At 35.9% G+C, this 20,536-nt stretch overlaps 1 protein-coding gene across 1 annotated transcript in view; it reads left to right on the top strand.

The window, feature by feature from the left end:
- Positions 1–20,536, top strand: part of OLA1 (Obg like ATPase 1) — a 91,195-nt gene that overhangs the window by 35,774 nt on the left and 34,885 nt on the right. The window contains exons 5-7 of the mRNA XM_056496854.1: positions 4,357–4,532; positions 16,498–16,578; positions 16,845–16,942. Coding sequence (XP_056352829.1) covers positions 4,357–4,532; positions 16,498–16,578; positions 16,845–16,942 — 355 coding nt within the window. The remainder of the gene's footprint in view (positions 1–4,356; positions 4,533–16,497; positions 16,579–16,844; positions 16,943–20,536) is intronic.

Genomic DNA, 20,536 nt, shown 5'->3' on the forward strand with positions numbered 1-20,536 from the left:
ATCAATTTGTTGTTTGTTGCAATTCCAAAACATCGCAACAGCTTTTTTTAAAGATTAATTTTTTAGTACAACTTTGAAAAATTGATTTCTTAATGAAAACTCTGGGTGCTAGACCACAGAGCTCAGCTGCCAGTAGCCTGGCAGGTATGAGTGTACTACAGAGGATACTGTGTGAACAAGTTGCTAGCCTTGTAAATGTCCCTCCTGTTTGCAGAAATTGAGGCCTCATTATGTCAATAAGAGGACAGACATGGTTTGTTTGAGGTTCTCCATATTTAAACTCACCTCATTGTCAGTAGGGCATTTACCTCTGACACACAGCCATGTTTGCAGTCTCTGCTGTTTTACAACTGTCCCATTCTAGTCCTTTGCTTCCTCACCCGGGTGCCCTGTTAGTATAATTTTGGGGAACCTTTGCTCCTTCCTTTTTCTGCTAAGCTCTCTCAAGCTGTAATCAGGTTGAGATCAAAATAAGATTACCAGATGTCTGTTTTTCCTTCTCCCCATTATTTTCTCATAGATTGTTGTAATGAGAGAGCAGTATCATACAACACAATCTAAGGATTTCTTTCTCAGGGTTTTTTAGTATTTTTTTTGTTCAATGTCCATGAACTAACTGATATTGGGGTTTTTTTGCCTGATACCCAAGACAGTCTTACCTGCTCCTTCAGAAAAACAAGATTCTCGTTTGTTTGCTGTCATCTTGTATCTCAAGACTCACCTCCCATTTTCCATATTCTTTCAGTTCAGCAGTTTTTATTTTCAGCAGGCTGCTTTTCTACATAGTGCACGATATCAGCTGCAAGTCTAGTGCGACTCAGTGTTCATAGCCGGTGTTCACCTTGTGCATCGTGTTCATTGTACAGCTGTTGCATTATCTTTAATTGGACAGTGATGGCATTCTTTGTACCCCATTTGTTGCATTTTAAAATAAAGCCTTTGGGTTTTCTGTTTTGCTGCTATGTATGCTACAGGGAAGGTGAGGCTATCATATAATTTTTCCTAATAAAAGAGAGATAAAGGCCTTGCTTGACAGAGGTATTCCACACAAAAGCAGGAAGACAAAATAATAAATAGCAATATGCTGTTAACAATCTATTTCAGGTAAGATTTGTAGATTAAGATTATAGTTCTTATTGTTATCATTAAAAGTTCTAAATAATATGCACATTTTCTTGTATGTCTTATTTATAAACTTAGTTTTACAACTCCATTTTTTCCTACTACTTTGCATTTTTATATAGGCAATTTTTTAGATCAGGTACTGGGTAAACATTTTTCTAGTAGTTTAACTGCTAGTTTCTCAGAGCTGTACTTTTTCCAAGAGATCTCATCTCTTGCCCAAAGCCTGATTCCTAAGGTTACCACCAGTTCTGGCTTGCTTTGTCTGCATGCAGCTCTGCAGACCGGAATTGAATTCCCTAGAGTGCTCAGTGTGATTTGTACCAAACCATCACTACATAGCAGGCTGGAGGCTGGCATAATAAATTGTTCAAGATACATCCCACATGGATGTTGAGACAAAGTTAAAACTGAGGCTCTTTCATCATAGTGGTGTCAGTCTGCCTTTTCCTTCCCTTCTTCTTGAGTATCTCCCTGTCATGTCTCTAGCTAGGCTGTTGGTCAGAGTGTGACCTGGTTTAGGTTGATGACTGAGGTTGACATTTGAGAAACTCTGATCAAGAGATTTCACAAAAAAAGCTCAGTGCCTGTTGCCTTGAAGAATCTCTGATTTGTGCCAAGCTGTGGACATTATTGCCAGTTTGGTCTTTTGTGTATATAAAAGAAAATCTTAAAGCTACCACTTGCTTTTGGACTGTGTCTGTCTAAACAGGAATTCCTCTAAATGTAGAATTGGAAATTTAAACTCACAATCCAGGCTTTAATGGAATATACAACTAGGGTTCATTCATTCCATGAGAAGAGTCAAGCAACCCAGGGAGGAGGAAAGAAGGCTAAATGGTTGCTTCTAGTGGGAAATCATCACCTCAGTAAGAGCGGCTTCTTACCCAAGCAAGCAATCTCTTGCTGTGGAGTTGCCTGAAAGAGCTGCAGGATGGCTGCTGACACAGGCACGGAAGGAGGAAGGAGGAGACTTGACAAAAACTCTGGCAGAACATTGAGGAGTCCATGGGTTAAAGCTTTTAGTGGGCTGAGAGCGAAGATGACATTATAGAGTAAATTTTATAGGTAAGGAAATAGACTGAATTAATGTGGTTTGGATGAATAAAAAATAATTTCAGCTTTTTCAGAAAAGCTTCATTTTTCCTTAAGACTAAAACAAGCTGTTTAATTTACTTTTTATTTTTGTGTTCTAAATGCAAGATCTTCATAGTCGTGCAGCTTTTCTCCTGACTTGATAGTGTGGGGATTTTTGTTGCTTTTTAAAGCCATGGACACCAGATGCAGAAGGATATGAGAATATATTATTTACATGGTAATGGAGGCTTTTTCTCTTGATACAAGGAAGAAAGTTAAACTTTTAGCTGAATGTACGCTATGTATCTGTTGAGAAGGCTGAGACAAGTACACTTTTTGTTGATCTGTGTGGTGACATCTTCCTACTTCTTCCCTTTTTATTCAATATTTTTCTTGCAAATTAGAATAGAGCTGTTAAACTGTTTTCTAGTATTTGCTCATCTGAACAGCCTGTATCTCCTTCGGTCAGGTGTGCAAGTAAGGATTTATAGAAGACCAGGGCTGTGGCATCTCTTCTGTGATTGCCTGGCATTGATACAGGTTAGAGTGGAGTGTTTCCAATTAACAGAGCAGCCTGTTCTCCCACCATGGCCAGCATCAGATTTGGATCTATTGCTGAGGTGATTTTGCTTATGCCCAGGGAATTCACTGATCAGTTTTGGAGAGAAACAGTTAATGAGAGAGGAGGGAAGTTCTGGTAGCCACTGTTTGAAGGACTATTCACAAGTTTATGTGAAAATCATTTTGATATTTGACTGTGAAGAGCATTTTAAACCTATGTGCATCAATGTAAGAGCTTTGTTGTTAAAACCTTGGTTTTCAGTAAGTTAAAAGAGAAGATGAAGTTTAAGATGTGCTTAATGACAACCCCCACAACTTTCTATATATCAGTTGAGGAATTGTTTGTTGTTTACCCTGCTTCCTGTATTTTTCAGTATGAGAAATGTCTTGGATTTTTTCTTTCCTGTGTAAGAAATCAGTTGATTTTAATTTTGGTAATGTTCAAATAACATTCTTTTCATGGTTGTTTTCTCATTTATATCTTTATTGTTACAGTTTAGGCGTGCAAATACTCTGAAAATTGATCCAGGAAGAAGTAATAAACTCTTTTCAACTGTTAATGTTTTTATTTTTAAAACATGTATTAATTTTTTGGGGGGAGCAGGATTCTTTTTTTTTTAAGTGATGCTGCTTATCTGATAATTTCAATCCTAGTTGAATTATGTTGCCAGATTGTCATCAGAAGGGCATGAAGTCAGCACACATGCGTCAGTAATATCTGGTTGTTTTAACCTTATGTTTCCAGTTGGCAATTTGAAATTATGGCTTCAACTGCACTTTAAATATGTGATAATAGCATGTGTTTCTAATAAGGGCCAGCACCATTTTGTTCAGATTCTGTGAATGGTTGTCACTCATATATGACAAATGCACCTTCATCTGCTTCTTTGATGGCCCCCTAAAAACCATACCCTCAAATCAGGCCGATGAAATTAGCTGCTGTGTAAATTGTGTGTCTGAGTGGTTCATTATCTAATCACCGTCAGAACCACAGTGATAAAGTAGATTGAAACAGGGACGAGGTCTGCCAGATGATTTCAGGTTTTTTTTCTAAGCCCTGTTTCCCTTGGAAACACTAAGAGTCGTTCAGAACTTCAGAATTCTTTGTCTAGAACTTCTTCATTTCTTAATGCGTAAAATTGGTCAGCCAGTGAGGTCTGCCAAGGTGATTTGTAAGGTTTTCTTTCCATGAAACTTGCAGTCATTACTGTGTGTATTAAGATGTTCTGCAGTGTTCATGTTTAGCTACCATGTTTGCTACTTCTAGATTAGATATTGTTAAACACACAAGCTATATTCAGGAAGCTGTTTTAGCATATTGCTTTGTAGGAGAAACTCTTAAATGCTTCAAGTGCTGTCCTGAATGGCAAAGTGCTGTGCTTTGTATATAGAGAGGAGGTTTGGATTCTGGAGTTGATATATAGATTAACACACTAAACCAGTATGATATAAAACATTGCACGGGATACTTGTACGTGGATGGGATGACCATATTGCTTTTCAGTTTCAAAATTTTTGACTCATCATTGTATGTTCTAAATACGTATTTCTTGTCTTTTTAGCTTCATAGCTAATTTAAGTGTTCTTTTGTTTTAGGAGCATTTGAAGATGATGATATCACTCATGTTGAAGGAAGTGTAGATCCCATTCGTGACATCGAAATAATACATGAGGAACTTAGACTTAAGGATGAGGAGCTGATTATGCAGAGCATAGATAAGCTTGAAAAAGTAGCTGTAAGAGGAGGAGACAAGAAATTAAAACCTGAATATGTAAGTACATGACCTATAAAAGTAAATCATTAAGTCCTCTTGGCATTGAATTGAAATATTTGTATTGTTGGATTTTCTTATTGATCCCACATGTGTAATAAAAAACACTACTACTATTTTTATAAGTATTTTAAAGTAATTATTATTATGAGTTGAAAAAATACTACAATGACTGACTGTGCTGTCAGTGTAAGATTTTATAGATGTAGCTAATTGTAACTTTTGAAATTTAACTTATTTTCTTGCTGACACAGCATTGTATGAGAATTGCCAGTCCTTTGCCAAACTTACATCAATGTCTAGTTGTAATTCAAAGTTACTTCTGACTTATTCCTGCTGTTAATGATGTTGATATTAGTATTCTTGCAGCCAGCAAGTGAATGTATTTTTTTTTGTGTGATTGCACTTTGTGTCTTTTAGTGCATGTTAAATAAAGGCTGCTAGTTGAAATTAATTTTAGAATGTTGTTGTGGAAAGCTGCTTAAATGAGCTCAATTATCACAGGCTAGTAGTGGTATTTCTCCGTAAATTAGTAACGTGTAATAATTATCAACTTCAAAGTATATTTTTTGCAAATTGTTGTTTTACTGCCACTTATCTTTTGAGTCCCCTGCACTTTGCCAGTAGTCTAGTTACTAATTTTTCTTTGTCATTAATATTCTATAAATATTTCAGGTGGTATATAAAATGCATTTATTATTACAGCATTTTATCAGTGTGGAAATAGATTATTTATGTCTAGCAAGTAAATATTGTTTTCTCAGATGGATTTTTCCATAGCAAGTAGTAAGAAAAACATTGTTATATTGGTACTGCTAGGTTAATTTATCAGTACTGAAATGCAGTGAAATTTGTCCCTACCTAATGTTTGGAAACGGATAGGAGCTGAAAGTGAACATCCCTCTCCAAAATATTCATCTCCATGATGTAGTGTTAGAAAGCACTTATCTGGTAGCTTTTGTTGGTGAAGAACTAGTCTTTATCTGGCATGAAATGTATTTTATTTCTCGATTTGTCTAGGCCAGAAAAAATAGCTATTGTTGGATGATTTAAAGGCTTTCATATAAGCCCAGAGAGAGAATCTTCATTTATGGACCTTCATTTAAGGTCTGATTGTCATGTGAACCCAGCCCTGGGTACATGTGGGCAGTGATTTTTATCTTTTACAAAAGGTTTCACATGCTTAGAGGAACAGTGCAGTTTTGCCTACGGTTTCAAATAGCATCCACACAGTATTTCACCTTTTAATTCATGTTAAAGAAAGGGGCAAGCAAAAATCCTGTCCATAGTGAATTCAAAGTTCATCCTAAAGCTAAATTTTGCGTTGGTATGGCATGATGAAAATGAGGAGTGCTGTGATGCTTTTCTGCCCCTGCCTCGAGCTCTTCTCACGTACTTTGTTGTGTGGCTGTCTTTGGAAACAGCTTTGCTCAGCTCCTTGTGGTGGAACATTCCTGTCTCGTTTTTGAGTGTACCTCTCTGGATGCTTTGAGGATTTTTGTATTGCAATCTGTGTTCTTCCTGTGCAAGGGAAGAAGTTGGCACTTCTGTGATTACAAAGAATCATAACTGAAGTGTGTTTTAAATAGAATTTGTAATGGTAAACTTAATGGGTGGTAGGTACAGTTATGATTGTGTGACAAGAGTTGCACTAATGTTTTTTAACTACAGGAAGTTGGTATGTATTTGAAAACAGAAAATGTCAGATTATTCTCAAATTGAGGGAGACACTAAATAAAAACCTCAAATCTAGAAATGTAATTTAAATCAATTAGAGAAAAAATTCAAATCTTTGTTATTAATTTGTCTTTACCCAGCTTCACTTTCTCATCCATTTATTTGCCTTTTCCTTCAGTCTCATTACAATTACTTCATCTGTAGTTCACCTGTCAAAGTGCCTTTGTCACTTTGCATTTGTAACGTACACTTCCTGTCATTTGTTGTGTTTCCTTAATCCTGTTTTTATGAACACATGCACAGAAAACATCAGGTTCTTGAAGTCATGTTGCTCTGCCAGTTCTGTTCCCAATAATAGCTGTTACACATGACCAGTCTCAGCTGAGTTTGTCAACAACAATAGAGGTTTCAAAGGCGTGAAATTCCTTTGTTTTGTGGGAAGGGGTGGCTGAACAGAGTGGGGAGGCACAAATTAATGCTTCCATTGAAACAAAGCCTGCACATAAGAGCCATAGTCACTAGGGAATCTCTTCAAGGAAGTGTTGTGGGGCATAATGCCTGTGAATCTTGCTGATCTTGGACCTTCTTGCTTGTCTTCCCTGTGACTTGTGTGCTTGAATTGTAATGTATATAAACTAGACTTCGTAAAATGGACTTTTTTAATGGTAAATGCCTGTGAAAGCTGTTTTCATCTCCTGGTAAGTCAATCCTTAGGTCCAGTTACGCAGCTTCTAGAAACAGGTTTGTATAGCTGTAAGACTATAACAGCAGCTCTTGGGCATTTCCAGCCACTACTGGGCTTTAGATGTTCATGCCCTGGGTTGTGAGGCACCTCTCTTGCCTTGCCTCTTTTCCTTTCATATTTGTGTTGCAGAGAAGACCTGTGGTTGCATTCTATATTATATACTCTAGTACAGCATATACAGTATACAGAAGTAAATGACTTAGATTTACCTACAGGTCTGGGAGGGAAACCATGTGGGATTGCTGAGAAAAGCAGTTAAAGATTATTCCCCCTTCCTAAAGTGGTAGCCAAATGTTAGGAGTATATTTTTTCTGCTTAATCAGTCTGGGCTTCCCAAATCCATTGCATTCTGCATTTAGCTTGTCTGTCCTGGAAAGAGTTCCCTGTCCAGCACAATTAGTAATGTTTCCATGCAGCTTGCGGCTACTGTTCAAGGCTTGCTCTTTCCAGGCAAAAAAAAAAAAAAAAAAAAAATCATTAAGAGATAGTATGGCCTGAAATTAATACTTTATTCCAAACGTCTTCAAAAAAAGAGCATTTGACAGGACTGGGAGAGAATTTCTCGGGATTTGCCTTTTTAAATTATTTGCCAGTATAATACTATTGCTAATACTATTCTTCTTCTGTAGCAGAGATGTGGGACAAACAGCTCTTGTCTATGCACCAATTCTTCCCAGTCATTTTTTCTTTCAGGAAAACCAGGAGGTTAAAAAAGAAGGAAAAAAATTGGTATTCATAGGTTGTTTTGTTTTTAAGCACGATGTTAAAATTTTAATGTCTCTCTTTTTTATTGTTTTCTTTCCTCCATTCCTTTTGGAACAATTCAAGGTGAAGAATGTCTCAAGAATTTCAATTGGTTGAGAGTTATAGAAGTCATTTGTCTTATTTTATAAATATGAATTGTCTGCTTTAGAAGATTCGCTTTATCAATAAGACACCACAATTGTAACTTGGTAGTCTGAAATCTCCATTTGGTTTAGGAGGAGAAAAATAAAAAATTGACAGTGTATATCAGTCAACAGTACTTAAATCTGAGATTTGTACTCGATTGCCTGCCTTCTGGCATGGTGTTACAATTTGTTAATTATCATTTTTCCTCTCTCTAAGCCCACATTTCCTACAGGTGGTAAATTCACCTTTGTGCAGTGACCTGGCTTGGCAGTTGAATAGTGTTAACTGTTTGTCGTGTCTCTCAGAGAATTGATTTCTCAATCCCCTGTCAGCAGAAATAAAATAGCTGACTGTTGTTAAGGAGCTATCAATGAAATAATTTTCAAGTTCTACTTAAAAATCAATGGTACAATATGATCCAAGATCACCAACATGTAATATTGACATAAGCTTGGAATAGCTTCCTTTACACATGTATTTTCTGTTTTGCAAGTATTTCCACTGCCTTCTCAGAAATGACTGTCTGCTATTACTAGGGGTACTAGTATTTCAGACTTGATATACCTTTAAATATAATTTTGCCTATAACCTTCTAAAGAGATATAATTGAATAAAAATGCTCCTGTTATTTGCATGTATTAAAACAGTGCAAATATAATTTCAGAAAGCAATCAGAGTACTTTTGATTTTATATTTTAAATCTGTCTGGTGCTGGTATATGCAGACATATGAAATAGATATTGCGTTAAACTTTATTATTAGCATCTTATTCATCTGTCATTTTGGATAGCAGGGGATTTCAAAGTAAAATTCAAATACATAGGACTTTATAAATCAGAAGATACAAATGATAAAATTAATTTTTAAAAATATTTTTTAATTGGTGAGATTTTTCAATCCTGGAGACAAGTCTTTAAGCTAAGGTAAGTGAATGTTGTTGAGGGTTCTCTTCCAGTGTCCTTCCAGCCTGATTCTAGTCCTTAGAAATTGATAGCACTGCAACAGATAGCTATTCTTTCAGCCCTTTGTTAGTGCCCAAAATCTTGAATCCCAGCACACAAGAAATCTTATGGTGACAGTATTGAGATCTGACGTATCTGACTACAAGGGTATTGTTTATAGTTGAGTTGATGCAGATTATTTATGTTAGTGATAGGAAGACACAGTCACTGGTCAGAATCAATGTGCAGTGTTTGAAATTCCAATTTTCAGTTGAAAGGTGGTTTCTACAGTAGATCAGGATCAGCATTCACTGGATTTGAACTTCCAGTGTTTGTTTGAATGGGATACTTTCACAAGTCTCCATTGTAAAATCTGTAATTTTAAAAATAAGATTCGTTTATCAAATCAAGCACGTTTTGTAACAGGAAAAGTAATTGCAGCTGTGAAAAGAGCAGTTAGAGACTTCTTTTTAGTGTAAAGGTACCAGAACCACGTAGTGTATATTCAACTTAAAGGAAAGTCATCAAGCTTTGTTTTGTTACTGTGGTGGGCAATGACCTAATAATGAATACTTAGGCTCTGCCTATGGTCATTGTATTTGCCAGCATATATATACTATGAAGAGTAAAGGAAAATCTTCCTAATGGTGGTTTAAGTAGCTTTAATCGCTTCCATTCTCCTCCTTTACATTTAATGTTTTGGTCATGTCCTGAGAATATAGTAACTGTTTGAAAGATGTTCTTTTGTTCGTCATTTGCTGTTAAAATCACCAATATGGTATGGGAGATGCTTCACATACAGCAGAGAGCAGGTAGATTCAGTTTTTTCTTATTACTAATATACACTGGATGAAAATCTTTCCTTCCTGCAATATTCTGATGAATGGGATGGTGCCAAGCAGAATTCGCTGACCTCTTGCTGCAAGCACTTGCCAGAGCTCTCACGGATGGATGAACTCTTATTTCCTCTAACTGATGATGTCAGTTGGGAATGTTCACCTTTCTTTCATTCCAAGTTGAAGATAAATACAGCAATGAATTGTATACATTTTTTTGCCCGTTTCTTTGGTCTCCTTGTGTGAGAAGAGTTTGAGAGGCCAGAAATTTTCCAGAGGAGAGGGAAAGAAAGGAGCAGTGTACATATACACTGTTGACATATTCTCTGCTGATGGCTTTTACAATTGCTAACTTAAATCATAGGGAATCGAGAAAATATTTATATTCTTAATGCATATAATTATGCCTAAAATCTTGAGTGGACCATTTACTCTGCTTAATGTGGTATTTAGAGAAAATTAAAGTTCATTCTAGAGAACATTTTGAATGTAGCATGGCAGATGTTTGTGAATTGATTGGTAGTAAAGCCTGACTTAAAAGTACATAATGTGTAAACACACGTTTGGATTTTTTTTTGTGTTATCCGTAGACAAAGAGAAGTCAGTGCTTAAATACTTTCTGTTAAGGCTGATCTTTCCTGTGAAGATTGGAAAAGTAGCTTAAAGTAATTAATTTTGTAAATCATGCCTCTCTGCCTATGTCTAGATCCAAGCCATTTTAAATTGTATGTGTATATGCCAAAATAACACTACATAAAAATAGCTGTATTCTGAAAAAGACACCTTTTTCATTTGGCTTAAATCTACAACACTCACACAAAACTACAGCAAATGCATTCACACATGGATTTGTTTGGAAATTTTTGTGGATTGACTAATGCAATAAGAAAAAATTAGTGAAACTGCGGAAGATATTTCATTTTACTTTTCAGTGCAATTTCCCTGTTCTGAATTTCTGAATTGCTGGGAATAATCACTTGTAGATAGACTGCTTTCTGTATTCTTGCTTGCTTTTTTCTTTGAGAAGTGACAAGTGACTGAGTTGTTTCATGTATAATGCTGTAGAGCCCACAAGGATGACACACACAAGAGAATTGGAGATTATTGACATGAATTATGTTGCTTGGAATGCCTGTAGGATGCTTTAGTTGAAAGTGCTTGTTGTGGTTCATAAACATTATTAACATCTAGTTCTAAGTAAATCTTACATCGTGTACAGCTTCTACTGACTCCGTGAGAACATATCAAATAGAAGAAAGGGCAGTACACTTGTCCTACATCTGTTGCTTGTCCCATTGTATTTTTATTAAAGCCAGTGAGCAAGGGAATTGTACGAGATTAGACATTGTTTTGTACCACAGAGGAGCGTCTTGTCACTCCACTTGATGCAGTACCTGGCTTGTTCTCTTTCCTTCATCTAGCTGCTACAGCTTATTTAAGCACTTACCACAATTAAAAAACATAATCTAGCCTTTTCTTTAAACTGCAAAATTTGTCTTAATTGTCCTTTAAAATAGCGTTGTTTTTAAACAATGTTTTTAGAATAAATTCTTACTATGTCACTTCAGCCTCAATCCTCTAAATCACCAGAAAACCTCCAGGATGAGTGGAGAGGTTAGGCTATGCTCAATAGAAGTGAAAGATTTCCGTGGAATAGGACTGTGGGCTTGGTGCACTCCATACACCTCGTGTTAACAAGGAAAATTGTGTGTACTCAATAAATTGCTCTTGGTGCAGCACAGTTAAACTAAGAGTATCTCAAATAGCATTGTTCTCTATCTGTATCTGAAAAACCATTTTGAAATTTTGAAGGCCAAATGGGATAGTAATTACTATCCATCCGGTTTGATCCCTCACATATCCCAACTAATTCTTACCACTGTGGTTAAAATTAAATGTATCTCTTACGGGAAAATTAAACTTTATTGAAATATTTTCTGGCTGGATCTTGTATAAGCTATGCCAGTAATTAATTATCTTTACTGTTTAGAAATAAGACAGAGTTTTAGTCTGTATTTGTCAAGCTTTAGTAATCATGCTAGTGTGAAAAACCCTATGTATGATGCAATAAGAGTAAAAGCCTAGAATTTAAGAATATCAAGTCTTCCTGCATAAGCACTTTTGAAAAACCTCTTTTTTTTTTTTTTTTTTTTTTTTTTTTTTTTTTTTTTTTTTTTTTTTTTTTCCCCAGCTTTTCATTATTTCAGCAGAGATAAGTGTAGAATTATTCCTGTTGGACATTAGGCTATTTATATATTCCAGGATTGCATTAATCTTCTAGTTACAATACAGTTCATTTGCTGGTGACCCTCCAGGCTTCTCAGCCGCTCTCACAAGAGCGAAGTCCTCTGTTGGTAAATACTGTATCCATCCTCCCTTTGTCCCCTGCCCAGCCGTGTATGAACTATGTATTGAAAAGTGTGGTTTACTTTCACTAAAGCTGTGGGGCAGTTCTGGTCCCTACATGGGTTCCCCTTGTTTGTAAGTGACTATTCTCAGAATGTGTGTGTCATTAACATGGCCTTTCTGGGCATCCGGAAGATGGTAACCAGTGAAAGGCAAAGAGTTTGTTTGGGGTGCCATCAGAAACACACACATTGGGGTTGGTTTTATTTACAGTTGAGTTCTGGGACCTACTGGGTAGGTGGTGTTGACTTCATTTAGTATATGCAGAAGAAGAAATACCTTCTGCCACAGAGCCAGATTCTTTCGAGAAGTCAGAATACGTCATTTATACACTATCATCTTCGTTACTCATATGCAATGGTGTTGGACTTGAGAATGAAATGAGAGGAGCTAACTAAGAGCTGCAGATAATGTTTTAATACTCCTTTTATCTTTTCCAAGCAGAAGAGCAGTGTAAATTGAAGCATTCTAATAAAAAATATTTAAGTGCTTTTGAAGCTCTTACAGGAAGATGCTAAGTTTTTACATCTTGGAAGTTTTGAAGGGAGTGAATAATGTGCTGAAAAACACTCCATACTTCCCTTGGTGGGGGAAAAACCCTGCTGTACTTACTGTGTGGTAGTGGAGACTTTTGCACTGCCTGCAGGCTCATAGGGAATTCTCTTGCACTTTGAAGTGTGAAGTGATAATCCTCACAACTGCTTATTTCTTTATTAAATTTGCGGAAGTTAATTACATGCCCTGATAATTTACAACAAAAAAATCACAATTCTCTGATGCCAAGTAGGCAAGTGAGTTTTCCAAGCTTCAGTTTAGTCCCTCATGCTGTAAGAAGAGTTTGGCATTGGCACACATTATTACTATCATTCATCCAGAAAGTCTATTAATGTATGCACATTTTTCTACACAGTAGTGTCTCATGAGTAGGTCTTGGTAAATCTTCTATATGCAATTTATATGTATTTCATTGTTTTATACTGCTGGACTTAATGTCCTGCTTAGCATTTGTGGTTTGACTACTTGTGGTCTTTGGAAAATGAGACCAGGACATAATTAAAATTACTGTATTTCATATGGCTAAGTATACTGAGTATTCATATGTGCTAAATATATTGCCATGCATATAGTCAGAAATTAACTGATTTTTAAAACAGTAATATTTGGTATTCATTAGGTTTGCTGTATTTCATATGCCTTGACAACTGTAAGCAAACTGGAATTTGGATGGATTTTTAGTGGCTTTCTGAATGGCTCTGTAATGTTGCTAGCTGGAAAACAAGAGTACCCCTCTCATCAAAGAGAATGCAAAGTGGATCATTCTACCTCAAAGGGTACAACTGGTGTAGGCCAGCTCTAATAAAACAAAGCAGATCATTGTTGTGTATTCTGTTATTAAGCATCTCAAAGTTAACTTGAGTAGTGATTAAATGCCTTTAAATGACTGGTAGAGTGATAGAGAAGATAAAAAGATCAGGTTATACTCTTTCACCAGTCCGAAACAGAAGCAAATAATTAAATATGGTGCTACGTGAGAAATAGCCCAAAAATGCACTATTTGCATGTTTGTTTAGAGTATTGGGGCAGCCAAGTTAAAAAGAAGTAAGTGGAAACATGTGCCTTTCTTCACATTGTCATTTGTGTTTAACGATTTCTTGTTAAGGATTCAAGTCTGATTTCAGTGAACCACCACCACTGATGTAGGGGAATCGAAGTTCACCTGACCCATTTTTAAGTTTCTGGCCTGTCTACCTTAGTTTTTGTGTAGTGTGACTGCTGCCCATAAAGTCCATCAGAGAACTTCTTTGTGTGTCAGTGCTCCACCAGCTTCATATAAAACTGCTGCATTTGCTTGCAAGTTTTCATCCTTTTATCTAAAGCAAGTTTTCCAATACTTTGCTAACTTCCCTGTAAAACCAAAATAAAATTTCAAGGTTGTCAGTTCTCCCCAGCACACTCAGCTGTAGACCAGCCTTACCTGTGGAAATTGTCCATGCAAGCACTGCTTTAGAACAACAGCTGCAAACAGCACCAAGTCAGATATGTAAATAAGAACTTATTAAAATTAGGTCAGTGCCAAAATGGATTTAGACTGTGTGTCACTGTAAGAATGTGGAAGAGAAGTTTTGATTGGCTGCTCTGTGCTTAGATAGGCTTTAGAAAGGCCAAACTTTATTTGCTGTGTTGATGCTTAATTTTCTGGAGGTCCTGTGTTATGTAGCTCCCCTTACAGTGTGATTACAAAGCATTTCATATCTGCTTAAGCAGAAACTTAAACGTTTGGGTCTGGTGACTTCTGCCATAGTGTTTTCTTTTCTGTCAATTTTTATTAACTCCAATTTATATGTAGCAATGTGTTCCTATTGTGGGAGAAACTGTAATGCTGAAAGCCATATGGTAGGTACCTACAGAACTAGTTCAAAACCCAAAATAGTGTGTAACCAGAATTCCTTCACTGCTGAGCAGGAATCTTGGTGATTGTGTTGATTTATATATATATCTATTTAAAGAGAAGCTGAGGACAAAGGTCTTAAGTGAAAAGTACTTACTGGTGGAATTGCTTCCCTTATCTTGTTTATACTGATTAATTAAAAAATAAAAAGCGCATAGGGTTAAAGATAAGATGGTACCACTGTTTTCTTCTTTATGTGTAATCTTGTTGCATGTCTCTACATAAGCTGTTCTGGCCACTCATCATAGTAACCAGCTGGGCCATTTCACCTGCTGGAGCCATTAAAGAGGACTCTCTCCCCCTAGATTAATCCCCTCCGACATTAGTTTTTTGCTCTGACAACTGGAGCAGGCATTCAGAATTTGCAGGTGGCCAGTGTGACGCACATAATTGCCTACAATTTTAGGCAATGAATAAAAATGGTCTACATTACTTGTCAAAGGTTGTATATGCAGTGCCAAGTGAGATCTATGGGAAGCCTTTTAGGGTTTAAAGAACAGTTAATAGCAAAGCTGCACAGTGCTTTTTTAATCATAATGCATTTGTAATATAGCACTTTGATCTTCTCCTTGTAGGAAATGGTGTTATATTAGCCACTTTTAAACATTTATGAGTGAAATTCAGTTATAGGAGAGTAAAAGTGATTATTCTTAGGCAGAACATGTTAGATTTCATTAAAAGTTTTAGCTTGCCCCTTCCTTGTTAAAATCTGTGGGGAGTCCTGTTCCTGGAGGGTTTCAAATCAGGATCTGAAGATTTAGAAGAGCTTTTTCTTTTTTTTTTTTTTTTTTTTTCTCTCCACTAAAGCTACTGCAAGACTAGAAAAGATGGTAGTAAATACTGATGTTATTTGTGGTTGTTTATAAATGTACTTCAACTGCATAGCGTTAAGTGCAAAAAATGTTGTGTGCTCAACAGTTCAGGGAATGTTTCCTTGTATTTTAAAGATCTTAATGCTCAGTTGCATCAATTACAACTTTAAAAAAAATGCATTATTTAAAGCATGATCATAAATTATCTACAACAAAAAATAGGCGACTCTAAAATGTACTACTCCTAGAAGAGCAGAGTTTGACCTTTCAGACCCAAGAGCCTTTTATTAACACCTGCCTGTAAGGAAAACCGTGCCACACGCAGCTTTCGGATTCACGACCACAAAACTGATGAGGAAAGGCTTGAAGGGTTCAGTTTGTGTCACTTGCTGTTTGCCGTTTCCATTTCACAGATGATTAATCTTTCTGTGAAGAAAGGCCAGAGAAACAAAGCACATTGGGCTCTTCCTGCAGTTACTCCTTCTGAATGCACACTAGCTTGCTAACTAAAAGGCCTTTAGATTTCCTGCCGAGAGAGATGTTCTGAAAGTGAATGCAGCTGGTTGGAGGTCACCAGTGCAAGGCTCTTGCCATTGTGTAATGGAGGCTTTGGCAGGTTTCATTTTGGGGGGGGAGGGAGAAGGTGTTGGCGAAAAATTAATGCGGAATAAAAAGGGCTTTGGCCGTTTGAATTAATTTCTTGAGGGTGGATCATCAATAATAGGCTCCATTTCTTTTGCTCACAATTTAGAAAAAAAAAGAAAAGATATTTGCTGTGTTTTGTCCCACCCATTCCCTTTTCTTAATGGCATGTTTATATTGTACGTGGTCTCTCCCGCTGGATGCTGAAATGTTGCGTCTTACTGAGTTAGAAAAGCAATCTAAAATGTACTGATTTATCCATATATTTTATGAGCTCTGATGTTTTTGATGATGAGATGATAGTTGAGTATTGTGTATTTAACTTTCTAATTGTGGGATTTGGATGACTTTAATAATCCATATTGCTCTTTATTGACTTTTACAGCAGCAATTTCTGTTTTTCTGGGAGAGTAAAAATTTGTTTCTAAAAGGTATTATCTAATTTTTAGGTTGTGTGTATGTTTTGAATCTTAATGGATACTTGCCTTGTTTATGGAAGAGAATAGTCTTGATATCCAGCTGAGTTTTTGACTTTGGTTTTTTTTTTTTTTTTTGATCTTGCGTAGGATGTAATGTGCAAAATCAAGACATGGGTAATAGATGAAAAGAAAGCTGTCCGCTTCTATCATGATTGGAATGACAAAGAGGTAGGCTATAAATATTACTCCATGAATTGACTTCTAATTTTGCTACCTGTTACTGGTTCTTTTTAAAGTTTCTTTTTTTTAAGGTTTCATATTCATAGTGTACTGAATGTTAAATTTATTAGCTGAACCTGTGCTTATCTGTGATTTATGTATTACACTTGAATTCTGTAGCCTTCTCAGATGTGCCATGAGGAAAATGATCATAAAATTAATTCAAGTTGATATAAACTGTTTTTAAAATTCTCCCCCTCTGTTCTCACTTGCAGATTGATGTTTTGAACAAACATTTGTTTTTTACTTCAAAACCGATGATCTACTTGGTTAATCTCTCTGAAAAAGACTACATTAGAAAGAAAAACAAGTGGTGAGTTTGTGCAGGTTAAATGTCTAAATTTATATTTCTGTTTCACATTTTTCAATGGTCACTAATTTCTTGCACATTTAGATCACCAAGGATATTAACTAAAATAGCTATATGAACTAATCTTGCACTTCTGTTACATGTTATACTCCCATTGCCATGCTGCTTGAGTACAGTGCATATGGTGAAACCTTGACTGAAACTGCAGAAAAGAATATGCTTTCCATCCTTCATGTTTTAACATGAATCCATTAACTTTGAAGAAAACAGATTTGATTTAGAAGCACTAATTTAAATAAGCATATGGCTTTATTATGTTCTATAATGCTGGTTGTCTGAACAACATCTTTTTCATTCCATAAGAATGAATTGAATGCCAGAAGACTAAAGCTATGTGAGTTGCACAGAAGTTTTTCAAACAAAATTGCACACTGTAACATTACTCTTCTGTTTGCAGTTGGGTGCCTGGTTTACTTGCCACTTTTTGTGTGTTGCTTGTGCTTTACAGGCCTCTTTTGATGGGCTGTAATGCCATGAGCATCTCAGTTTTAGTCAGGTATTTGTGACATCAATATTGTGACTCAGGTTCATGATGGTTACAGAATCAATCTATCAGACATTCAGTGAACTGGATGAAGATCCAGTCCTAACATGGTAGACATATGGTGGAAATCCACTGTTGAGAAGTACAACATTTAGCATGTCATTGGAATCCCTAGATGGCATAAATATTGCTCTGTGAAGGAGGGAACAGATTGGGTAGTTAGTATATGATGAAGGAAAATCTATAGCAGTGTGTTTAGTTTAAAAAAACCAAACCAAACAGCAAATCTTTTCTTACAATTCAGAATTCTAAACACTGTACTTGTGAGATGCTTTGAAGATGTATAAATGTATGTTTGTGAACAGATATATGCATGTAACTCATCCAAACAAATCAAAAGTATCTAAAGCAGAATATCTGAATTCTCCTAAAGTACACCCTCTGTTTCTCCCTGTACTTCATTAAGTACTTAGATGCACATGGTTTCAATTTTCCATTAAAAATTCTCATTTCCATATGATATCAAAGAGTGAGAAGGCTTTAAACTGAAAAATAAACATTCATAGACTGGAAGCCAAAACAATAATTAATGTCAGATGGTTAACTCCAATAAATCATTAGAATAAATTCTGTGAAATTACTGCAACTAAAACTGTCCTTTTGATACTCCAAGACATTTTGTGTTGGTATTAAAGAACAAAATTTAATGTATTTTCATAGCAAACCCTCTCAGTCCCAAACACAGACTTCACAATAGACTTGACAAGCAATATAATAAGCTCTTCATATTTTGACAAAATTTATATTTTAAAATTAATTCTTTCCTCTAAATATTTTTGGATATGACAATTTAAATATAAGAAGTGGTTCTACCCAAGGAGATATTTAAAATCAGGGTAGTTGTATTTGCTCTGTTATTGTAAGGTGACACTTTTTTCAAAGTACAAATGCTGTGGTTTCTTAAGGTTTGCTGTAACAGTACAGACGTGGAAGTTTATGTGAAAATGGATGAGTTGGTTTGCCTGTCCAAAAAAGGATCCTCACACCTGTGTTTGGATGATTACAGGTAGAGCTCAGTGGCTCTAATTGTACAGTAAATACCATTTCCCAGACCCTAATGGTAGCCAGACTGCTTAGGCGACGCCAGTCTGTGATTTAGCTGTCGCCAGTCACCCCATGTTTTTTGTGAGACTAGTTGTGATGATGACATAGTTAAACGCAATTGAAAGCAAATCTTTGGATAAATTGCAATTCTTAATTTGTAAAAGATCAGATGTTTGAGTTGGGGAGTCATATAATGAAACAGTTTAACTGTTTCTATTTCAATTAATGATTTAGTTTTTTAAAAGTATACCCAGATCTCATGGATGTGAGTGTAATTGTAGCTGAAAGATCAAAGCCTGGGTATCTGAGTGATGTTCCAGAAGAGAATTTACCACATAGCCATTTTCAGTACAGTTTCTGCCTCCTGCTGTTCCTATTTTCCCTCAAGCTAGCCATTGACTACCCCCTGTGCATCCCTGCTCGTAAAAAATGATTGAGGAAGTATTTGTCATGTATTTATGAGTGGGAAACATTGTGTGATAGGGAAAGGCATCTACTAGAACCAGAAAGATTGCCATTTCCTTTCCTTCAGCTACTCTGCCACAGCTTTAAATCCTCTGTTTATGCAACATAGCTTTTATATTTTAGAGCAGAATAAATGTTTTCTATGAAGAATGCTAACGGTAGGCTTCTGTCATTTATGTGCTGCAAGCAGATGTAAGTGATTAGAATATATTTTACTCTTAGATGCCACTTTGTGATTTTTGTTACTATTTTGAGGGGTAGGTATTCATATTTGAAATACAAGCCACATTTAGTGGTAGTCACTCTTCTCAAGAAAGTTTATTTCTGAGCTTAATTCATAATATTACTATAACAAAGGTAAGGTTAATGCAGGAAATGCTCAGCCATAAAATGTTTTCATCAGACTTTTTGCAGCTATTCAAGTATTTAAAACAGTAAAGGAGAGGAGAGGCTTTTTGATTTTGAGTGGAGAGGAAAACTAAAATGTCTTTGTTTTACTGGGTCACTCTTTCAGAATTAATGAACATTTTAATTGTTAGTTAAAACACACTTATATTTAAGTGCCAATGTGTTATTTTTCAATCCAAGAAAAGAAGAAAACACTGTGAAAGATAGGACTATTGTGTGTTTGAGGAGGTATATTGACCTTTTGAAAGATGTAAAAACTGGAATGGCTCCAAGCAGTTACTTGCTGGTTTTAACAATGTTGAATTAGTCATTCAGTTGATTTATGATTAAGACCTAGCCCCTGAAGAGAAGCTGACATGGCAGCTGTGTTAGTTGCACTTGTGTTATGATCAGATGACAGTAATCTTTATGTTTATGGGGGAATCCACTGAAACCATTCTTAATACGTACTGCTGTGCTCTAAATGAATATTTAAACTCTTCTTTTAGTTAAAAAATCTGGATCTAGTACCTTAACCATGGTATACTATATTTGAGTTTTACTATGAAAATACTCAAAATAGAAATAATAATAATAATAATAATCAGTTAAAACTGCATTCTGAGTCACAGGATGTCACATAAATCAAGGATATCAGATCTATCAGCCCTTCATCTAATTTAAGCTTTACATTTTAGTCTTGCTAAAGAGCATGTTTCTAGTGGCTCATAGGATGGATTTCAGTTATGAAATATATTAATGAGTGAATGTAGTGGACCATGCTTAGCATCATGTTTGGTGTGGTATTTTTGACTTACTTGCAGCATGCACTGGAAATACTGTGTATGTTAAAGCCTCATAACTGATCTCTTGATTCAGCTTCAGGTCCAATAAAGTGAATTTCATCCTATGCCTAGACTGTAATTCAAAAAGCCAGTTATGCTGCTGAAGATTTTCTGGTATCTTTAGCATTGTGGCTCCATTGTCTGAGACTTACTTATGGATTTCTGAACATTGTTTTCTCTAATATCAGACTTATTGAATATCCAAATGTAAGTTAACATTATTTTAAGGGATTGTTTTTCGAAATGTTAGGG

The sequence above is a fragment of the Oenanthe melanoleuca genome, chromosome 7, assembly GCF_029582105.1.
Source record: "Oenanthe melanoleuca isolate GR-GAL-2019-014 chromosome 7, OMel1.0, whole genome shotgun sequence".
In the NCBI taxonomy this organism is placed as follows: domain Eukaryota; kingdom Metazoa; phylum Chordata; class Aves; order Passeriformes; family Muscicapidae; genus Oenanthe; species Oenanthe melanoleuca.